General features: G+C 43.4%; 1 protein-coding gene across 1 annotated transcript in view; it reads right to left on the bottom strand.

Annotated features, from left to right (window-relative positions):
• CD81 (CD81 molecule) overlaps window positions 1-21803 on the bottom strand; it is a 47013-nt gene extending 25210 nt beyond the window's left edge. The window contains exon 1 of the mRNA XM_044270725.1: window positions 21672-21803. Within this exon, the coding sequence (XP_044126660.1) occupies window positions 21672-21737 (66 nt within the window). The 5' untranslated portion in view covers window positions 21738-21803. The remainder of the gene's footprint in view (window positions 1-21671) is intronic.
• Between the last annotated feature and the right edge of the window lie 1022 nt (window positions 21804-22825).

The following is a 22825-nucleotide window of genomic DNA, read 5'->3' as shown; positions in this document are numbered from 1 at the left end:
TATGAACATGGGACCAACACAGATGTCTTCAGCTGCCAAGTGCACATGTACCAGGTCAGCCAGTGTCCTAGGGACAAATCTGCTGACAGATGCCCGTTAATGTGTAGGAAGCAGAAAAAATTGTAAGGAAATGAGTGACATTGGCAAGGGTGGTGGTGGGGTCAAATTATGAGAGAAAGCAATCATAGGGTGAGGCCACACTCTAACACAGGCATCCTCAAACTGCAGCCCTCCAGCTGTTGCAAAACTACAACTCCCAGCATTCCCGAACAGCCTACAGGTATCAGCCTACAGCAGGGCATTGTGGGAGTTGTAGTTTTACAACAGCTGGAGGGCCGCAGTTTGAGGATGCCTGCTCTAACAGGACACATGAGACATATGAACTCACCCTTAGGCCTCTTTCACACGGGCGTCAGTTTTTTTGCCCAGATAAGAGCCGGGTGCGTTGCGGGAAAATGCGCGATTTTCCCGCGCGAGTGCAAAACATTGTCATGCGTTGCACTCGCGTGAGAAAAATCGCGCATGTTTGGTACCCAAACCCGAACTTCTTCATAGAAGTTCGGGCTTGGGATTGATGTTCTGAAGATTGTATTATTTTCCCTTATAACATGGTTATAAGGGAAAATAATAGCATTCTGAATACAGAATTTATAGTAAACCAGCGCTAGAGGGGTTAAAAATAAAATAAAAAATAATTTAACTCACCTTAGTCCACTTGATCACGAAGCCCGGCATCTCCTTGTGTCTCCTCTGCGCTGAGCGGCTGAACAGGACCTGGGGTGAGCTGCTCCATTAAATACAGGTTAAGGACCTTCGATGACGTCACTCCGGTCATCACATGGTACGTCACATGATCTTTTACCATGGTGATTCACCATGGTAAAAGACCATGTGATGACCGGAGTGATGTCATCGAAGGTCCTTAACCGGTATTTAATGCAGCAGCTCACCCCAGGTCCTGTTCAGCAGAGTAGACACAAGGAGATGCCGGGCTTCGTGATCAAGTGGACTAAGGTGAGTTAATTTTTATTTTATTTTTTAACCCCTCTAGCGCTGGTTTACTATGCATTCTGTATTCAGAATGCTATTATTTTCCCTTATAACCATGTTATAAGGGAAAATAATAATGATCGGGTCTCCATCCCGATTGTCTCCTAGCAACCGTGCGTGCAAATCGCACGGCATCCGTACTTGCTTGCGGATGCCATCCAATTTTCACACACCCCATTCACTTCTATGGGGCCTGCGTCATGTCAAAATCGGACAATATAGAGCATGCTGCGATTTCAACTGAACGCACAAGTGATGCGTTAAAAACAACGCTCATGTGCACAGCCCCATAGAAATGAATGGGTCAGGATTTAGTGCGGGTGCCATACGTTCGCCGCACGGATCGCACCCGCACGGAAAACTCGCCCGTGTGAAAGGGGCCTTAGGCCTCCTGCACACAACCATATCCATTTCTGCGGGCCACAAATTGCAGAGCCGCCACGCCAAAAAAAAAAAAAACGGATACCGGCCGCATTTTGCAGATTGTAACGTACAGCCCTTGATAGAAATGCCTATTATTGTCCGCAAAAAGGACAAGAATAGGACACGTTTTATTTTTTTGTGCGTGCCGCAGAACGAACATCCGCAGATACGGAAAGCAAACGGTGTGTCGCCCACATCTTTTACGGCCCCATTGAAATGAAGAATGCGGATTGAAAATGGGGTCCTACGCCTCTCCAGCTGTGGTAAAACTACAACTCCCAAGATGTACACTTGCTTGGCTGTTGTCATAACTCCATAGAAATGAATGGAACACGCTGGGAGTTGTAGTTTCACCACAGCTGGAGTGCCGGATGTTCACACCTCGACTGCGGAAATCCAAGGCCGACCCTTTACTGTTTCCAGACTTATTTTTTTAAATATAAGTTCTACAAGTTGCTGTTCCTTTGTAGATACTCGTCGTGTTTAATGACCCCCGCCCTCCCCCCCCTTCCCAAATAGCCATAGGAGGGGGAGCAGAATCAACTGAGTGGAGGAAGTGCGGAGGATGACTGCATCAAACAAAAACTGTAAAAACTGAAGGGAGGACGGCAGGGGGGGCATTGATACAGATACAGTTTTGTCACGTGCCGGATACAGCTGCAGGATTCAGACAACAGGCAGTACCACGCTCCAGTCGGGCCTTACGTACGGCATCCATTAAAGGGGGTCAGTACAAATATGACTCACATAAAGCAGCTGGATGAAGCAATGGTTCTAGGACACTTTTCTACCGGTCTTTGCTCTCTATGTACACACAACATCCATATGCGCTGCTACAGCTTAGTGAATAAAGAGTTCCTCTTCTCCGTCTGCAGTCACAGGTCGCAGAATTTTACAAAAAGGTTTGCTTTCTTTGTAAGTGGTGGGCACAATGACAGCACCGTTCCCCGTCATTGTGCCCCTCAGATGCCACGTTCATCTGTCAGCGATAATGCAGTGTAAAATAAATAAATAAATAAATAAAATACAAATAAAATCATACTCGGGCTACTTTCACACTGGCGTTCTGGGCGGACCCGTCGTGGACCTGCAAAAACAGATCCGTTACAATAATACGACCGTTTGGCTCAGTTTCATCAGACGGACACCAAGACGCTTTGGTGTCCGCCTCCAGAGCGGGATGGTGACTGATCGGAGGCAAACTGGATCCTTTTCTATTCAGAATGCATTAGGGCAAAACTGATCCGTTTTGGACCTGCTTGTGACAAATGGAAAGCCAAAACGCGGGCGTAAATGTAGCCTAACCCTCATCCTTTTGATAGCAAAGAGCCGGTGTTCGGTGAAATTATAGTACCTGTTAAAATCTGGTACCCTCGTCACTTCCGGTGTGATCTTAGAGCCCGGCACCTGATTGGCTGAAAAGAAGGCGTGTTGGCGCCTGCGCACAACCAACCTGGGTACCGTCATTTTACAGGCTGCGCCTGTGAACGCGCACAGGGAGGGAGGGAAGGTACCTATGATTTTACGGGCTGAAAAGATGGCGTGCTGACACAGAACTTAGGATATCCTGCCAAGTCCATTCAGAAGAGACCAAACTCGTTCCTATCTGTATACTGCCGCCACCTGGTATCAGGTCTATATACCAAGTAAGACCCCGATCTATGCATGCCAGTGTAACGTGGGAATGCTGGGAGGGGTATCGGCGCAGGTATGGGTATCGCCCGGTTTTCCTAGATATAACCAATAGATAGCTGAATTCTATTAACGGGGGAGTTCAGACTTTTAAAATTGATGGCCTATGGTCAATCATGGGTGGGGGTCCCACTCTCGCCGATCAGTGGTGGGGGCAAAAGCTGCCATCTCTTCGTTGTTCATATTGTGAATGCCATGTTCTTCAGCTGCAATACCAGACACGGCCTATGCACATAAGTGGCGCTGTTCCTGGAAATAAAAAAAATTAAAATGCCCCTTTTTTCTGGTCCTGGACAACCAATATAAATGAAGCATTTCACCTAAAAAAGGGGAAAATATAAAATCAGATACGAAAAACAATGGAAAAACGTCTCAGTAACAGATTCAAGGGCAGCAGAGAGACAAAGCAATTGTAACATTGGGCCTCACACAATCAGTAAGATAAATTACTGACGGAAAGAACGCATTCTTCTAAAATAACTAAAAACAAATGAGGAACGCTCCCTCCCACGAGATAGGGATGTGGTACAATACGGTGGTCAACCAGATTAGGAAACCGCAAGCCCACACAGGGTTACGGCCAGGCCCTTGGACACGTTCCTGTCACCAGCAGCATACAGGCCGGCCAAACTACAGCGCCACACTTATCCACAGGTCAGGTGTGGTATTGCAGATATCCTGTATTCCTCAATAGTCATGTACCACTGTGTAATATGTAATACAGTATTAGTACATGTGAGCTGAGGCCGCCCGTCCGATATATTGGCCCACATTTACTAAGCTTTTGGAGTATATTATCACAAAAGACGGCAACAAATTTGACGAGGGAACAGAAAACTGGGCACCGGGTGTAGATTTTGTCAAATTTCTTAAAGGGAACCTGTCACCTCGAAAACGCATAAAAAACGGCCAGCATTACCTCATAGCCTGCAGTGCAGCCGAGATCGCGTAAGTCTCGCGCATGCGCAGTGCACTCCTTGGTAAGGTGCCTTCCTGTCTCTAGCTGCCGCTGTTAGCCGGGTTCCAGCGGCGCACTGCGCATGCGCGAGACTTATGCGATCCCGGCCGCACTGCAGGCTGTCAATCTAACAAGAGAGGGGACGGTTAGGGTCGTGCTTACCTTGACTTGAAGCTGAACGGCAAGATAGCGCTGACGCCGCTTAAAAAAATTGTTTTTGAAACTATGGGGCATCAGACTAAGGGTCCATTCACACGTCCGCGAAATGGGTCCGCATCTGTTCCGCAATTTTGCGGAACAGGTGCAGACTCATTCATTTTCAATGGGGCCGGAATGTGCTGTCCGCATCCGCATTTGCGGATCCCCATCCGTGCTTCTGTTTCCGCAAAAAAATAGAACATGTCCTATTCTTCTCCGCAATTGGGGACAAGATTAGGCATTTTCTATTATAGTGTCGGCGATGTGCGGTCTGCAAATTGCGGAATGCGGATCCGCAGAACACTTACGGACGTGTGAATGGACCCTAAAGGATCAAACATATGATTATTAACAGACTGGGGGCTACTATGAGGTAATGCTGGCCGTTTTATATGCGTTTTTGAGGTGACAGGTTCCCTTTAAGAAAGGCCGGTAATGGTTTTATTGATGAGATATAACATTTACTATTAGCTGCTGCAGCCTCTGTGTCTGTCTGTGGATGTCACTGTAATGGGGGCACTGTGGATGTCACTGTTATGGGGGCACTGTGGGTGTCACTGTTATGGGGGCACTGTGGATGTCACTGTAATGGGGGCACTGTGGATGTCACTGTTATGGGGGCACTGTGGGTGTCACTGTTATGGGGGCACTGTGGATGTCACTGTTATAGGGGCACTGTGGATGTCACTGTAATGGGGGCACTGTGGATGTCACTGTTATGGGGGCACTGTGGATGTCACTGTAATGGGGGCACTGTGGATGTCACTGTTATGGGGGCACTGTGGGTGTCACTGTTATGGGGGCACTGTGGGTGTCACTGTTATGGGGGCACTGTGGATGTCACTGTTATAGGGGCACTGTGGATGTCACTGTTAAAGGGGCACTGTGGATGTCACTGTTATAGGGGCACTGTGGATGTCACTGTTATAGGGGCACTGTGGATGTCACTGTTATAGGGGCACTGTGGATGTCACTGTTATAGGGGCACTGTGGATGTCACTGTTATAGGGGCACTGTGGATGGACACAGGAGTTATAGATGTAGTAGCTGCTGCAGACAGAGCAGAGTGGGGGGTGTAGCCAGCCTGTGACTCATCACTGTGCAGTGCAGCCAGGCTTGTGTATCAATAAAGATATGTATTCAACAAAACAAGAAGGGGAGAAAGTAAACAGATCTGCCTGGATAATGTGATGTCTTCCAGGGGGGAAGGAAAGCTCAGACATGAAAAACAGGTATTGGGGGCTTATGTATGGATGGTGAGGGGTGTTAGGAGCACATAAAAAAAATTGATGTTGGGACCGGACAACTTCTTTAAGGCTCCTCGGCTGCTGATAGATAAAATAACGGTGTAGAATAGGTCCAAAAGACTGGGTCTATTGATACAGCTAATAATTCCCAGGGATTGAATAAGTGAGGGTACTTTCACATTAGCGTTTTTCTCTTCCGGCATAGAGTTCCGTCCTAGGGGCTCAATACCGGAAAGAACTGATCAGTTTTATCCTAATGCATTCTGAATGGAGAGCATTCCGTTCAGAATGCATCAGTTCAGTCCCTCTTACGTTTTTTGGCCGGAGAAAATACCGCAGCATGCTGCAGTTTTCTCTCCGGCCAAGAATCCTGAACACTTGCCGGCATTAATTTCCATTGAAGTGTATTAGTGCCAGATCCGCCATTAATTGTTCCGGCAAAATGGATCCGGCTTTCTGGTCTGCGCATGCGCAGACCTTTAAAAAAATGCAAAAAAAATTTATACTGGATCCGTTTTTACAGATGACACCGGAGAGACGGATCCGGCATTTCAATGCATTTGTCAGACGGATCCGTCTGACAAATGCCATCAGTTTGCGTTTGTATTGCCGGATCCGGTAAACAATTTATGAAGATGACTTCAAATTGGCACTTTAGTAAATCTGCACATTTATATTGAAAAAATGAATTCCTGGAAAACACTCTTAACCCCTTCCTGATATGGCAATTTTAGCATTTTCGTTCTTACTCTCTGCCTTTCAAAAGTCACATCTTTTTACTTTTCCATTCACATAGCCGTCTGAGGGATCATTAATTATTCCACATGATTGGGAACCAGGGAAAAATGACGCTGTGCCATTTTTTATGGGTTTCATTTTTATGGCGTTCACTGTGCGGTAAAAATGACACCTTGGTGTTATTCTGTGAGTCAGTGCAATTATAGTAAAAGCACATTTATATCATTTTTACACTTTTTTAAGAAAAATGTGAATCGTACATTTGGAGTTTTTCCATTATGGTGCACAGGATAAATACCTTGATGTTTTAATAGTTTGCCCATTTTTGGACGCTGTGACACCAATTACCGTATTTTTCGGACTATAAGGGGGCATTCGCATGACCGTATGTATGCAGCAGTCAGCAAAATGCGGATGCGCCAAAAAATACAGATGATATCTGTGTGATGTCCCTGTTGCATCCGTTTTTTTGCGTATTCATTGTAAAAATGCAAAATCAGACAAAAATAGGACATGTTTTATCTTTTTTACAGGAACTGCGGAACAGACATATGGATGTGGAGTTTTCTGCAGACCAATTGAAATGAATGGTTCCACATCCAATTCGCAAAAAATGTGGATGGGATCCGAACCAAAAATACAGTCATCTGAATGGGGCATAAGATGCACTTTTCCCCCAAAAAAACGGGAAGGAAAAGGCAGTGCATCCTAGAGGGTGAATACTAATGAGCGCCATTATGTAAGCGGTCATTAGTATGCAGAAGGCAAGGGGAGCGGTGAATAAAGCACTGTGCTGGCTGTAGTCACCTCTCCCGGTCTTTTTCTGGGCTCCGCTCTGCACTATAACCTGACGCTGTGCAATGTAACGTCACAGTGCAGCGCAGGCCCCAGAAGAAGACCAGGGAGCAGTGAGTGCAGGAAGAGTGCGCTGTCCGGAGCAGGAAAGGTAAGTTAATGTATTTTTTTTTTTGGTCTAATAGGGCTCGATCTGAGGTCTGATTGGTTCTGATCTGAGGTCGGATGAGGCTTGGGGTTTGATCTAAGGTCAGAGGAGGAATTCGGGTCTGATCTGAGGTCTGATGGAGTTTGGGGTAAGTTAATGTATTTTTTTTGTCTAATAGAGCTTGATCTGAGGTCTGATGCGTTCTGATCTGAGGTCAGATGGAGCTTGGGGGTCTGATCTAAGGTCTGAGGAGGAATGGGGTTCTGATCTGAGGTCAGATGGAGCTTGGGGGTCTGATCTAAGGTCTGAGGAGGAATGGGGGTCTGATCTGAGGTCTGATGGAGCTTGGAGGTCTGATCTGACGTCTGAACCTTTTTTTAAAGGGAAACTGTCACCGGGATTTTGTGCATAGAGCTGAGGACATGGGTTGCTAGATGGCCGCTAGCACATCCGCAATACCCAGTCCCCAAAGCTCTGTGTGCTTTTATTGTGTCAAAAAAACGATTTGATACATATGCAAATTAACCTGAGATGAGTCCTGTACGTGAGATGAGTCAGGGACAGGACTCATCTCAGGTTAATTTGCATATGTATCAAATCGGTTTTTTGACACAATAAAAGCACACAGAGCTATGGGGACTGGGTATTGCAGATGTGCTAGCGGCCATCTAGCAACCCATGTCCTCAGCTCTATACACAAAATCCCGGTGACAGGTTCCCTTTAAATATTATTTTTCACCTCTAAAACCTAGGTGCGTCTGATGTTCCGAAAAATACGATGTGCTTAATGGGGAGAGGGGGGTAATTTGAATTTTTAATTCTCTTTTAATTTTCTTTATACTTTTTAATTTTTCTCGGATAAAGGACACTACCAGGGGATAGCAGGCACCTGTTGGCTATGGTGCTTTCCTAGCTCCTGAGGGGCACCATGTTTAAAGACCCAACATCCGCAGTACATGTACAGCGGGTGTTGGGAAGCCTTAAACGGGTTGTCTCATCACAAACAACCCCTTAAACATCAGAGATTTAGGTCTGACTACCAAGACCCCATGCACAACAGCTAACTTTGCTACAGAAAGATTCAGATGGCAATATAGTATAATAATAGTACATAATGTAGTATTGCATGTTGGCCAATCAGATGAATTGTTGTCTATGTATTATATGGATGGTCTAACTCCACTAGGATGAGAGCCAGTACATGTTAGTGGTTCTCTTCTCTGGTTGATTAATCTAGGTCTTGGGGGAGAGCTAAACAGGTCATGAAATTGAAAGAAAAAGTATACATCATTATAGTGTATTATATACAGGTCCTTCTAAAAAATTTTGCATATTGTGATAAAGTTCATTATTTTCTGTGTCTTACCCTCTTGCTTGAGGGTGTCACTGTCAATGATGGCCTTCTGGACAGCAGTCAGGTCGGCAGTCTTACCCATGATTGCGGTTTTGAGTAATGAACCAGGCTGGGAGTTTTTAAAAGCCTCAGGAATCTTTTGCAGGTGTTTAGAGTTAATTAGTTGATTCAGATGATTAGGTTAATAGCTCGTTTAGAGAACCTTTTCATGATATGCAATTTTTTTTAGATAGGAATTTGGGGTTTTCATGAGCTTTATGCCAAAATCATCAATATTAAAACAATAAAAGGCTTGAACTACTTCAGTTGGTGTGTAATGAATCTAAAATATATGAAAGTCTAACGTTTATCAGTACATTACAGAAAATAATGAACTTTATCACAATATGCTAATTTTTTTTAGAAGGACCTGTATATAAATGCCTTGAACAACAGCTTTGTGTTAGTAGAAACCCCTCAAATAATAAATTGACCATTGGATTTTCCCTCTACTGAGACTCAATTGACCAACTGTGTTCTGCAGGAAGACCAGGCAACACGTGTTAACGTATCTGTCAGGACCACCACAGAACAAGGGGAGTATTACATACTGTCCAGTGGAATTAATCATCTGTCAGTGCAATGCAAGGACAGGCTAGTCCTCCAAAGAGAAAAAGGTTTTTTTTTATGGCTGATTTTTGTCTTTAGTGAAAAATATTTGTCCCTTTCAGATAGATGCCCACTAACAATGCATACGTCTCATGTTCAATGGAGATAAACTTGATCAAATTTTTGGTTGATCGCATTATTGCAATCAGTTTTATTTCGGTTTTATTAAATATGGAAGCCTAACTTTACTGTGTAGCAGTTTCCATAAAGTTCCTTCAAGAACACTTCCAAAAAGTCACAGAACATCTTAGAAGACGATGAAGAAAGTGACTGCAAGGGTTTCTGGTATAACGTGTGCCAACTTGCCTGAATTAAAGCAGTGGTCTTGGGATGGGTTTGAACTCTGGGACTTCCGCATGCATCTGAAACCCTGCCAACCCATGGCAGCCATTGGCCATACAATTTTCACGGTTTTGAAGAAATTAGTTTTACATGCACGGCCATGTGGCCATTGGCCCCTGAGGGTGATCAGGGTTTTCTGTGGCAGTGGCACCTGGTCCTTCAGGACTAAAGAAGAGTGAACTAAAATTACATGAATTGTTTTATCTCAATTTTTGCTTTGAAGGATTACCTATCAGTTATTAGTTTTAAGGGTCAATTCTTATTTTTACATGGATGATCTGTAGACAGTAGCTTACTTCACTGAATGGGCCAAATGATCATGTTTGTTTGGCCCACAACATGGCTTCTCTGCAGATGGTCCTCTTTTGAAACACCATGAAAAAATGTGTGTGGCCCAGGCAGGGTGCCATAACCATGCCTCCTGCGATATTCATGGTAAATAGACAATGAACTATTCACATATGTCTTATTTAGGCTATTTCATATAGTGACACCCACACAAGAACTCTCTGAGCTGCACATTGTCACATATCCCACGCCTTTTGACAGGTCATGAAATGTGCAGAATTCAGCAGGAGAGACAAAGGGAAGACGAGAAAACTCGTCCCACGACATAAAATCTCTAGTCCACCCACAGGCATGATGGGAGTCAAATTTACATTAAAAATATTTGCCAATGGATAGGTCATTTATCTGAAAGATTGTCAAGCACTTTTATATTGATGGCCTTTCCTTAGGATAGACCATCAATATCTGACCTCTTTGATCAACTGTTCTGCAGTAATTCCAGGACCGAAACTACACAGTTCCATCCATTGTGTAGTGGACTGGTTTATGCAGTGTTCCTCCCATTCACTTCAATAGAAGCAGCTCTGCAGTACCCAGCTCTGTCAACTACACAATGGACAAAACTGTGTAGTTCCAGTGTCTACTTCCAGCACTACTTCCCTCTAAGTCCTTAGAAATGTAAAAGGGGTTCTCCGGGAATAAAAAAAATAAAATGACTGAAAATACCTAAATATTGCTTTATTATAAATATATTCCCAACTACCTTTCATTAGTTATAATAGCTCATTTTGTCTAGGGAGCAATCATCAGGAGACGTAAACTGGCCGCCATCCTATCAGTACACACAAAACCTGTCCTAATCACACAGCAGGACAAGTTACTTCACAACACTGAGCTAAAGAGATGCCTCAACCTCCTCTCTGCTCTGCTTGTCAGAGATTATGATCCTGCATGCAGCTGATAAGATCTTCAGCTGCATCTCTGTACGAATGAAATCCAGAGAGGAGGTGGGGATGTGGCTAGCAAGCAGCAGCTCTTGTATGCAATCTCCATTACCACAGTCTGTCCTGTCTGTCCTCTCTGTACTTCATGTCTCCTCATTAACGCCATTCACACAAAGATTCAGCTGAAGATCTTATCATAATCCCTGACAAGCACAGCAGAGAGGAGGATGAGGCAGCTCTTTACTTCAGTGTCCTGAAGTAACTTGTCCTTCAGTGAGATTAGGACAGGTTTTGTGTGTACTAATAGGACGGCGGCCATTTTATTTCTCCTGATGATTGCTCCCTAGATAAAACGAGCTATTATAACAAATAAAAGGTATTTAGAAATATATTTATAATAAAGTATTATCTAAAGGGTAACTGTCAAAAATGTTTTCATAAAAAAATAAAGTTTTGTGCATGTTACTGCTGCAGCAGCATTATGCATAAAGCAATCTTTAGTTTCTTCACATACCACTGTTTTCCTTGAGCTTTTCCCTTAGTTACGGCTGTTTAAACATTTACAATAAGAGGACCTTCTCAAGATGGCTCTTCTGCCAATTCTCTGAGGCCAAAACTGCTTTCCCTCACTTCCCATACATACTTGCTGTAGCCAGAAACTCCCTGCCAGCTAATCAGATTGGATTACTTAGAGACACGCCTCCTCACTCTGAAGCCTAATGCAGGAATGCAGTGTGGAGGACCGCCCCTCTGTCTTCTGTTTATACTAAAAGGAAGACTGACAAGCCCTAGCAAAGGTCTTTTAACGGAGCAGTGGAAAGGGACAGAGGACATTAATGAAAGCTGTTATTATAAGGTAATTACAGATCTTTTGACAATCATTGACAGACTAACTCAGGTATACATGCCTAGCTCTAATAAACTAGCAAATAAAAAAAAATATGACAGTTACCCTTTAAGTATTTTCAATTTCTTAATTCCCGGAGAACCCCTTTAACTAGTGATATAAATATATGGACAAATTAGAGGCAACCAGTTTAAATAATTTTCTCACGCAGAAGATAAAAAAGTAAACATAATAAATATATCAAACCCCCCGCAGGAAGAGGACGCTACATCACCAAACGTATCCCCCAACCGTGACCCGATAATTTCTCCAAGACCCGACATTTATAATGCCTCTGCAGTGGCGCAGAAAGTGTCCCGTATTTTACTGCAACTATTTGACAAGAGGCTGGACGTCCTCCATTCCTTTATAAATTCAGCACTGGCTCTCATCACCACAAACGCCAAAAAAATAACAGAGCTAGAAAACAAAGTCATAGCCCAGGAAATAACCACTGCTAACCTGGAACACAATGCCCAGAAATGGAATCTACACTGAGAGACAAGCTGGAGGATTTGGAGAATCGGGACTGTCGCAACAACCTGAGGTTTATTGGCATAGCAGAATCCATAGCGGCAGACAATCTCATAAAATTCCTCACAGAAGACCTTCCACAAGCTTTGGCCGCAGTTATCTCCATCGACAAGCTTAGCATCGAAAGGGGCGCACAGAATCCGACCCCCAAAACAACCAGAATGAGGAAATAACTGCCTAAGACCGGTCATCACCAAATACCTTAACTGGGCTATCAAAGAACAAATCCTTAATGCCTCACTAAAGGTCCGGAATATTACTTTATTAATCTTCCAAGATTTCTCCGCCACAGTATCCCAAAAGAAAAGAGCGTTTACTCCTATATGTTGATACCTGCACGAAAAAGAAATCCGTTTCCAACTTCTATTCCCAGCAAAATTGAAAGTTCAAGATAACGACAGACAACTATTTTTCGAAGATCTGACCTCAGCACATCGACACTTCTACATCCGAAATGATGACTGATCACCAATGAGCACACAAAGGAGTGTGTGCATACAAATCATTTGCCTTACTGGCAGAATATTAGGGGCTACCCCAAACCCCTATCTCCTCAGTTTTGTTCATTATTTTTCTTAATGTTATGGCTGGTACCACACTGGCACTGTTATATTGTATTGTGAAAAGAGCCAAACCAGATATAATATGTATGCAAGAAACACACTGGAAACGTCAAATAGGCGCTACTCTAAAAGCCCCTTGGCTGGAGGCATGTTACTCAGCTGACTATACCTCAAAGGCTAGAGGAGTGGCAATACTCTTCTGCCAGGGATTGCCGCTTTCTGTAGGAAAGGAACTAATTGATGAAAAAGGTAGATACATCCTTTTGCAAGTCCGCATAAATAATTGTGTATATATCCTACTGAACATCTACGCCCCAAACATAACAAACACAAAAATTTTCTCCAAACTTAAAACTCTCTTGCTTAAAAGACAAGATCCCAAACTCATTATAGGGGGAGACTTTAATACCACTATATATCCTTTACTAGACAGATCAGCACAAAATGCACCCATAACCCTAGCCTCCAGAGATCTTGCACACATGATGGAGACACTCTCTCCGTATGATACCTGGAGAACACTCAATACCAACTCTAGAGAATATACGTGTCACTCAGATCATGATAGCTTTTCCAGAATAGATTTTTTTCTTAATATCTTCCTCCCTATTCAATAAAGTTACAGACACTTCCATACAGGCAATAGCTATAACCGATCATGCCCCAGTCACATTGACACTCCAAGGCCTAGAATCCACAACAAGGACTAAAATATGGAGATTTACAAATTTCCTATACAACTCGGATGACTTTAGAGACTATCTAAAGACACAATGGGCCAACTATATAGATGATAATATGACACACATAGATAACACCCCATTATTATGGGCCACACAGCAAAGGCGGTCTTCGGGGGTCATATAATAAGTTATGTGACACTAAAACACAAACAGGCAACAAATCAATTCCATTTAATACACAAAACACTGCTACAGGCACAAAAAACTGATATTGGAATCACTGGTACAAAGCCAAGCAGTGTGGCTGAATAAGGTCGCCCAAAACAACTTTTTCAGAGAGGCCAACAGACCAGGACGTCTCCTAGCCAAACTAACCAAACTAAATACAAACCATTAACCTCAATCCAAAATCCTATCACCAACACCACCCATATAGACCCAACCAAAATAGGGGAGGTGTTTTATGAGTACTATGAGGATCTTTATAGAGCTTCACCCACAATTAGGAGGATATAAATACATTCCTAGATAGCATTCGGCTCCCGCATCTGGCCGAGGAACATAGAAAGGTCTTGGAGGTAAACATCACAGAGGACTAGGTGAAAGAGGTAATAGGGTCATCCTCCAACAACAAAACACCAGGCCCTGATGGGTTTAGCAATGAATACTTTAAAATATTAAACCTGGAACTAACACCACTCCTGACAACACTGTACAATGGAATATACAATCAGAACATCCCCGTGGATTTATTCCTGGATTCTCTGACCATTTTTTCTCCCCAAGCCCAAAAAAGACCATACCTTTCCCCAATCATGCAGACCAATATCACTGCTAAACAGTGACTATAAATGTCTAACTAAGATTCTGGCTAGTCTCCTCCAAACCTTTCTACCAGATCTGATACAACCAGAACAGAGTTTTTTTTTTTTCAGAAACAGACAATCTATAAAAAATATCAGAACTGCAGGTGACCAGGGAGTACCCACCACCCTATTACTCAGCCTTGAGGCAGAGAAGCCATTTGATCAGGTCTCCTAGCCCTTCCTATAGGCTGCAATGACGAAAAGGGGTTTCAACTCAATATTCTGTGATTTTATAAAACACATCCAAACAGACATTTAAACCACGCTCACAATCAATGGCCGAAATACAGCACCTCTGGACATATTCAGAGGAACATGCCAGGGCTGCCCATTATCCCCTATCCTTTTTAACCTCTCTGTTGACCCACTACTTTATTATTTACACCCATTATCTCCCTCAAACACGCCAAACTCCTTCTCACACGACCTCAAAGTGACCACATTTACTGACAATATCTTACTGATTATTAGAAATCCAGCACAAACTCTTTCACACATCATGACTGAACTCCAACATGTAGGATAACTCTCAGGATATATATTGAATCCTGATAAATCAGAGACGTTACTTTTAAAGGGCCCAACTAAACCACAATGGGCCTCCCCCTTCCCATTTCGGTGGCAATCGACTTCAATAACATATTTGGGGGCCACTATAACTACGAGACTATATGGGGCTAATGTTCTGCCGTATATCGAAGCGCTGGAAAATACATTGGCAAATTGGCGTAATTTACCACTACCATACGTGGGAAGATCTTACCTTATCAAAAACACGAATCCGCAAAAAATACAGATGACACCCGTGTGCACTCTGTATTTTGCGGAATGGAACAGCTGGCCCTTCATAGAACCGTACAATCCTTGTCCGTAATGCGGACAATAATAGGACATGTTCTATTATTTTGCTGAACGGAAATACGGAAACGGAATGCACACGAAGTAACTTCAGTTTCTTTTTGCGGACCCTTTGAAGTGAATGGTTCTGTATACGGTCCGCATAAAAAATCGGAACGGACATGGAAAGAAAATACGTTCGTGTGCATGAGGCCTCAAAGGGGTTGTCCGGGTTCAGAGCTGAACCCGGACATACCCTTCTTTTCACCCAGGCAGCCCCCCTGAGGCTAGGGTCTCTTTTGTTTTCAATAACACACCGCCGTTTTCCTGGCTAGGGCAGCGCTAAATCCCGCCCATCAGTGCCGGTGACGTCACCGGGCTTCCTGGCAGCCCCATGGAGAGCCCCGGTACATCACCGGATCTCAAAAAAATGCCTTTGCCCTGCGCGATTTAGCACAGGGCAAAGGAGAGCATCGGAGCAAGAACTGATCCGATGCTCAAGTCAGGGGGGCTGCCGGGGGGAAAATGGAGGTATGTCCGGGTTCCGGCCAGTGAGTGGCTACAGCGGTCCAAGTCACCTCGGGGAACCTGAAGCACCTGAAAAGGGGGATGTAGTGCTGTGAAAGCAGGACTGTGGACAGGAGAGTATTTTATTTCTCATATGGGAACATGTTCTAATGGATGGGTAAGTCAACTCTTAGGTCAGACAACCCCTTTAAAGTTTTCTTTTGGTACTTTATTAATGGCATATCCTCAGGATAGATCATCAAATCGGTGGGAGTATGACACCCGGCACCCCCACGATCAGCTGTTTCTGGCAGCCTTTGGTGGTGGAATTTATACAGTAGATGGAGTCGGAAGCACAATGTTCCGAACACTGCATAGTGGCCATGCTGGGGTACTGCAACTCAGCTCCCTTTCAAGTGAATAGGAACTGAGCTGCAGCATGGAGGAAAATACTCAGTGGATGCAGCCTTCTGTTCACTGTATAGTTTATGAAGCCAGCAGCTGTCCAAAACAGCTAAGCGGAGGGAGAAGAGGGGTGCGGGATGTTGGAGGAATGTTATTAATTGAAGAGCCTCCTTTGCAACTGTTATTCTAAATACCAAGGCGAGCTATGGCCAATACATGAAAATCCTCACTGCTTTACTGCATGTGAGGTCAGAAGAATGCAGCAGTCTATATTTTGTAAAAGGACCACACGAGATGCACCAAAGTGCTACATCATTGCTATCATACTAACCGCTCTGATTCCCCAGTCAAAGCGATGATGTAGATGACTATTTGCACATATTAATAGTAGTTTTTGCTCAGTTGTAGCAAAAGATGCTTAGAATAAAGCAATCCTAATTTATTGGTAAAGAAATTACACAGGTTCTATTGAAAACAATAATGTCTAGAATACTCTGCTACTTCCATATCTCTACCTAAAGTAATTGAGCACTCACATCCCTATTACTATAGCTGTGAATATACACATCCTGCACAAACACATCCTCCGCTGTGCCATTGTTTCATAGTTTATGTTTTGCTGCTTAGTTCTTGTAGAGTATTGAGGTGAGGAAGAGGGCAACCAGCTGAGGAAGGAGAGCACTGAACTGAAGATGAGGAGCACTGAACTAAGATAGGGGGTACTGGACTGAAGGGGAAGCGCTAAACTAAGGTAGGGAGGCACTGACCTGAAGGTGGGAGTACTGAGCTAAGTATGGGGGGCACTGAACTGAAGGGGGAAGCACTGGGCTAAGCAAGGGGAGCACTGAACTAAGGTAGGGGCACTGGACTGAAGGGGAAGCACTGAACTAAGGTAGGGGGCAGTGAACTGAAGGGGGAAGCACTGGGCTAAGGAAGGGGAGCACTGAACTAAGGTAGGGGCACTGGACTGAAGGGGAAGCACTGAACTAAGGTAGGGGGCAGTGAACTGAAGGTGGGAGTACTGAGCTAAGGAAGAGGAGCACTGAACCGAAGTGGGAAGCACTGGGCTAAGATAGGGGGTACTGGACTGAAGATGAGGAGCACTGAACTAAGATAGGGGGTACTGGACTGAAGATGAGGAGCACTGAACTAAGATAGGGGGTACTGGACTGAAGGGGAAGCACTAAACTAAGGTAGGGAGGCACTGACCTGAAGGTGGGAGTACTGAGCTAAGGAAGAGGAGCACTGAACTGAAGGGGGAAGCACTGGGCTAAGGAAGGGGTGCACTGAACTAAGGTAGGGGCACTGGACTGAAGGGGAAGCACTGAACTAAGGTAGGGGGGCAGTGAACTGAAGGTGGGAGTACTGAGCTAAGGAAGGGGGGCACTGAACTGAAGAGGGAAGCACTGGGCTAAGGAAGGGGAGCACTGAACTAAGGTAGGGGAACAATGAACTAAGGTAGGGGCACTGGACTGAAGGGGAAGCACTGAACTAAGGTAGGGGGGCAGTGAACTGAAGGTGGGAGTACTGAGCTAAAGAAGGGGGTCACTGAAATGAAGGGGGAAGCACTAGGCTAAGGAAGGGGAGCACTGAACTAAGGTAAGGGAACAATTAACTAAGGTAGGGGCACTGGACTGAAGAAGGGAAACACTGAATTAAGGGAGGGGAGCACTAAACTGAGGAAGGAGAGCACAGAACTGAAGATGGAACCACTGAAGTATGGTAAGGGAGCACTGATCTGAAGGCAGGGAGCACTGAACTGGAGGGAAGCCAGTTGGCCAGTGGTGTAACTAGAAATGACTGTGACCCACAGTGAATTTTTGAAGGCGCCGCACCCCACCCCCACCCAGCAAACTTCTGTGGCTAGTCAAGATCTCTCTGAGACCAGACCAGGCAGCTGCTCCATCCGTTTGCTACACGTACATACTGTATGTCATCTCACTGTATATACTGTCACTGTATATTATGTTATTGTATAATACTGTTGAGGGGCCCCTTCTGAATTCTGGCCCCCCTGCTTCCCCTACAGCTATGCCCCTGCGGGTAGCACTGAGCTGAGGCAGTGGAGCTGTGAACTGAAGCATGAGGGTACTGAACTAAAGAGGGAAGAAATGATCTGAAGATGGAACCACTGAACTGAAGAGGGGAGCACTGAACTGAAGGGAAAGCTCTGAACTGAAGGGGGGGCTATGAACTGAAGAGGGGAGCACTGAACTGAAGGGGGAGCACTGAACTGAAGGGGGAGCACTGAACTGAAGGAGGAGCACTGAACTGAAGGAGGAGCTCTGAACTGAAGCTAGGGAGCAAAGAACTGAAGGAGGGGCTCTGAAATGAAGGAGGAGCACTGAACTGAAGCTAGGGAGCAAAGAACTGAAGGAGGGGCTCTGAACTGAAGCTAGGGAGCAAAGAACTGAGAGGAGACTGAACTGAAGGTGGGAGCACTGAGAGGGCAAAAGGTAGCGCTGAGATTAAGTAGGGAAACAGGAAGGGGAACACTGAACTGAAGTATTTGAATAATGTGCTGACTTAGGGGAACATTGAGGTATGGTAGAAGAACACTGAGGTGAAGAAAGCAAACAGCAGGGGACAACTGAGCTGTGGAAGTGAAATGTTGATCTGAAGAAGAGAAATCCTGAGATGCAGAAGAGGAGTACTGAGCTACAGAGGCAACTGAGCAAGAGGAACAGGGGATTGAAGCAGGAACCATTAAGCTCAGGATGTGGACCAGTGGACTGAGGATGGGGGACACTTTCCTGAGCTAAGTAAACAGAAGACCACCAATGGTTCGGGTGCACAACGATACATGGAGGACACTACATTCTTTTTTAGGAATTAAAGGAAATGGTTTTCTACTTTACCCTCTGCATGTAATGAATTCAAGTAATGCAGTTTAGAAATCAGCACTAGTTCCCCACTGTCAAAACCAGGGCCACCATCAGGGAAATATGACTGCTCGGTGCAACTGTGTGCGCTGGTGCCTTTTCAAACAGCAGATCCCAGGTGTCGGACCCCCACTGATCTAATACTGATGACTTATATGGGGCCCAGAAATTTCTGTTGGTGGTCCCGGTCAAAACCCCACAGCTGTAGTCTCTATGGATGGTTGTGCGTGATGTAAGGTCCAATGTGACATCTTATCAAAGGGTACTGTGATTAATGTCATGTCCGGTGTTCAAGTTGCATGATGACGCATTTGATGACACGTCATTTGCAGCCACATTGTTTGACAGTGCAGGCGCATTAACAATGTTTTATTTACATAAATATATAGTACAATGAATTATGAAAACATCTAGTAATTGTAGAAAAACCCCTTTGAAAGAGGAAATGAATCAGTGGGAATCAAATACTGTTTATGCGCTAACATTGTGTAGAGATTGAGACTTGTAGATGAAAAACAGGTGTGGGTTCTATCTGTATTCAGACCCTACATAGCACTATAAATTCCAGAGTGATGTCATTGCAGGGGCCGGCGTACCATCTGCGCAGCTGCTCATGGACATTATGGTACAAGGGATTACTTAGTGTTACCACATCACTACCATGACTGGCAGTTGGCATGATTTTCAATAGGTTAATGAGGACAAAAGGGTGAACTAATAGGCCCATGGTCCAAGGAGGCCCAAAGTTCCACAGATAGAGGCATATAAGTGCAGAGGAAAAAAAAAAAACGAACAATTCAAGATAAATAAATAATGTTTAAAGGAATTAGGATGACCGGTAAAGGTCCACGATGAATATTGTATAGGAGCGCAGACCTCTCCAGTCCCAACCAATATTGTACGGAAAAATATATCACAGGTTGCCAGTTACTATCACTACAATTCTAGTGTCAATTAACAATTTCCTGGAAATTTCCCATCGGGGTTGTCAGAAAATGTAAATCATCTTAATGTTTGCTGCATTCTGAACAATATTTCATGACGTTCATGGGAAATCCTATCATCCTATCATAGAATACTGGGTTAAATAAAAATAATTGAGCAAAATTCTAATCTATCAGATGATTATAGTCATTATAAATAACCCGGTGTATTGTAAGACTGTAGTCCTCAAAGCAAGTAGCGTAGTTGAATGGTTTGCATAGGACTGCAGGTAAACTCTTATTCTCAAAGAATCATCATGGTGTACACAATGAAATGTGTATAATTGTTAAGCTCAGGATATGGATCAGTGGATTGAGGTAGGGGAATACTTTTTGTATTATATTTATATAACATATTTAGCTTTCTTTGGGAATATATATATATATATATATATATATATATATATATATTTACACATATATATTTATTTATACAGTTATTTTTGTACATTTATATTTTTTATATTTATATTGTATTTCTATGTGACTATATATATATAATGTATTTTTAGATTTAATATTTATTTTAATATTTATTAATTTTTGTATGTTGATATAACATTTACATTTCTATATAACTACATATAAAGATTTTCTTTTTAGATTTATACATACATTTTTTGTATTATATATTAATAACATATTTATATTATATTTCTATGTGACTTCATTGCTTTTTAGATTTATTATTTCTTCTTCAATTTATTAATTTTTGATTATATTTCTATGTGACTTCATTGCTTTTTAGATTTATTATTTCTTCTTCAATTTATTAATTTTTGTATATTGATATAACATTTACATTTCTATATAACTACATATGTATAATTTATTTTTAGATTTATACATTTATTTTTTGTGTTAAAAATAAATAATAGATTTATATTATATTTCTATGTGACTTCATTGCTTTTAGATTTATTATTTCTTTTTAGGTTTATTCATTTTTGTATATTGATATAACATTTACATTTCTATATAACTACATATGTATAATTTATTTTTAGATTTATACATTTATTTTTTGTGTTATATATAAATAGCATATTTATATTATATTTCTATGTGACTTCATTGCTTTTTAGATTTATATATTTTTTTAGGTTTATTAATTTTTGTATATTGATATAACATTTACATTTCTATATAACTACATATGTATAATTTATTTTTAGATGTATATATTTATTTATTTACTTTTAGTATTATATTTAACTAACATATTTAGATTATACTTCTTTGTGACTATGTACGTCTTTGGTGACTTTCCCACCACTTGTTAGCTGCTTTGTTAGTCCCACAGACCAGTGACAGGGAGGGGTACCATGGAGGGACTCTGCCCTCCCCACAAACCCACACAGCACAGATCCCCTGCTGCACCACGTGGGGTTGGGGGGGGGGGGGGGGTCCGTGCATAAAGATGTTGTTTTCAACCAAGCTGCCTCCTCTCCACCAATATGCAGAGAAATTCTCAAATCTGCACCTGTCCTGAGCAATCTTATTGTTTAGCACATTGTGCTACACTGTCTCTTCCTAGGCAGGATGTGTGCACAGCTTACTAACAGGCAGCAGAGGCACATTAGGGGACTCTACACAGCAAGCCAGCAGCCCACCCCTAGAAGATGCTCAGACACAAACATGTAGGAGGCTGTAGGTAAATGCAGCACATCCTCTAGACATCCACAGCATGGAGGACTCACCCAGAAGATGAAGTTGAAGACAAAGAGCATGTATTTAATACATTTGGTGCATCCTTCTACCCCCATGGCGACTGCTTCAGGGACCGTTATCTGGGCTGCAAAGAGGATCACAGATGAGTGACTGGAGAGGAAGGAGGGAGCAGACAGAGCCCAGGCCTCCTCCCCATGCTGCACTTAGTGCCACTCCTCCTGCCACCCCCTCCTCTATGTAAGGGAGGGGGATGAGGGAGCGTTTACAGGAACACATTTACTTCTTCTTCTTTTTTTTTATTTATATATTATTATAGGGTAACTTAGAGGGGTTTTTCATGGAGATCCAGACACCAGCTAACTGGTGAGGAGCTGGGAAGAGGGGACCTCAATGCTCCATTGAGAGCCTGTGACAATAAACAGACACGGGAGGCTGGGACATCTCCAAAACTTCATTGAGATAGTGCGATCCTTAGGTCAGAGTCACAATGAAAGGAAAGAGCAAAAACAGAGGGTCATGGAAGACCAGTCTGAGCTAGAGAGACGGATCATAGATCTACCATGTATCTGTAAAATATTTCTCTATTATCTCTACGTAATACTTTATTTTCTTTAAAAAATGTATTATTCCTTCTATTATCTATCTATCTATCCCGTATCGGACTGCGGTACTTAGGGCCCACCAGTGTAACTGATTCTGGGGGCGCACCTTAGGTTACTTTCACACTGGCGTTTTGGTTTTCCGTTTGTGAGAACCGTCATGGGCTCTCATAAAACGGATCAGTTTTGCTGAATGGAAAAGGATCCGCTCAGAATGCATCAGTTTGCCTCCGATCAGTATCCATTCCGCTCTGGAGGCGGACACCAAAACGCTACCTGCAGTGTTTTGCTGTTCGCTTGATAAAACTGAGTCAAACGGATCCGTCCTGACACACAATGTAAGTGCGGCCAGGAGTGCGGCCTTCACTCACTGCGCCTATACAGAAGTGAACGGCGCAGGCGCTAGATTTCCTCAACGATGCATGGAACTTGGACATCAATCGAGAGGAGCGGGGCGGGCAGAATGGAGGACATGGGCGGGATACATGGTTAGTAGACGGAGCCGCTAGGTGCTGAATCTACGCCCACATAGCACCTAGAGACTCATTAGCATATTGTAAAAGTGTGTATTTTAGCAGAACGGC

Source organism: Bufo gargarizans, chromosome 10, assembly GCF_014858855.1.
Source record: "Bufo gargarizans isolate SCDJY-AF-19 chromosome 10, ASM1485885v1, whole genome shotgun sequence".
Taxonomy (NCBI): domain Eukaryota; kingdom Metazoa; phylum Chordata; class Amphibia; order Anura; family Bufonidae; genus Bufo; species Bufo gargarizans.
Note: the sequence above shows the minus strand (reverse complement) of the source record. Positions and strands in the feature narration are given on the sequence as shown.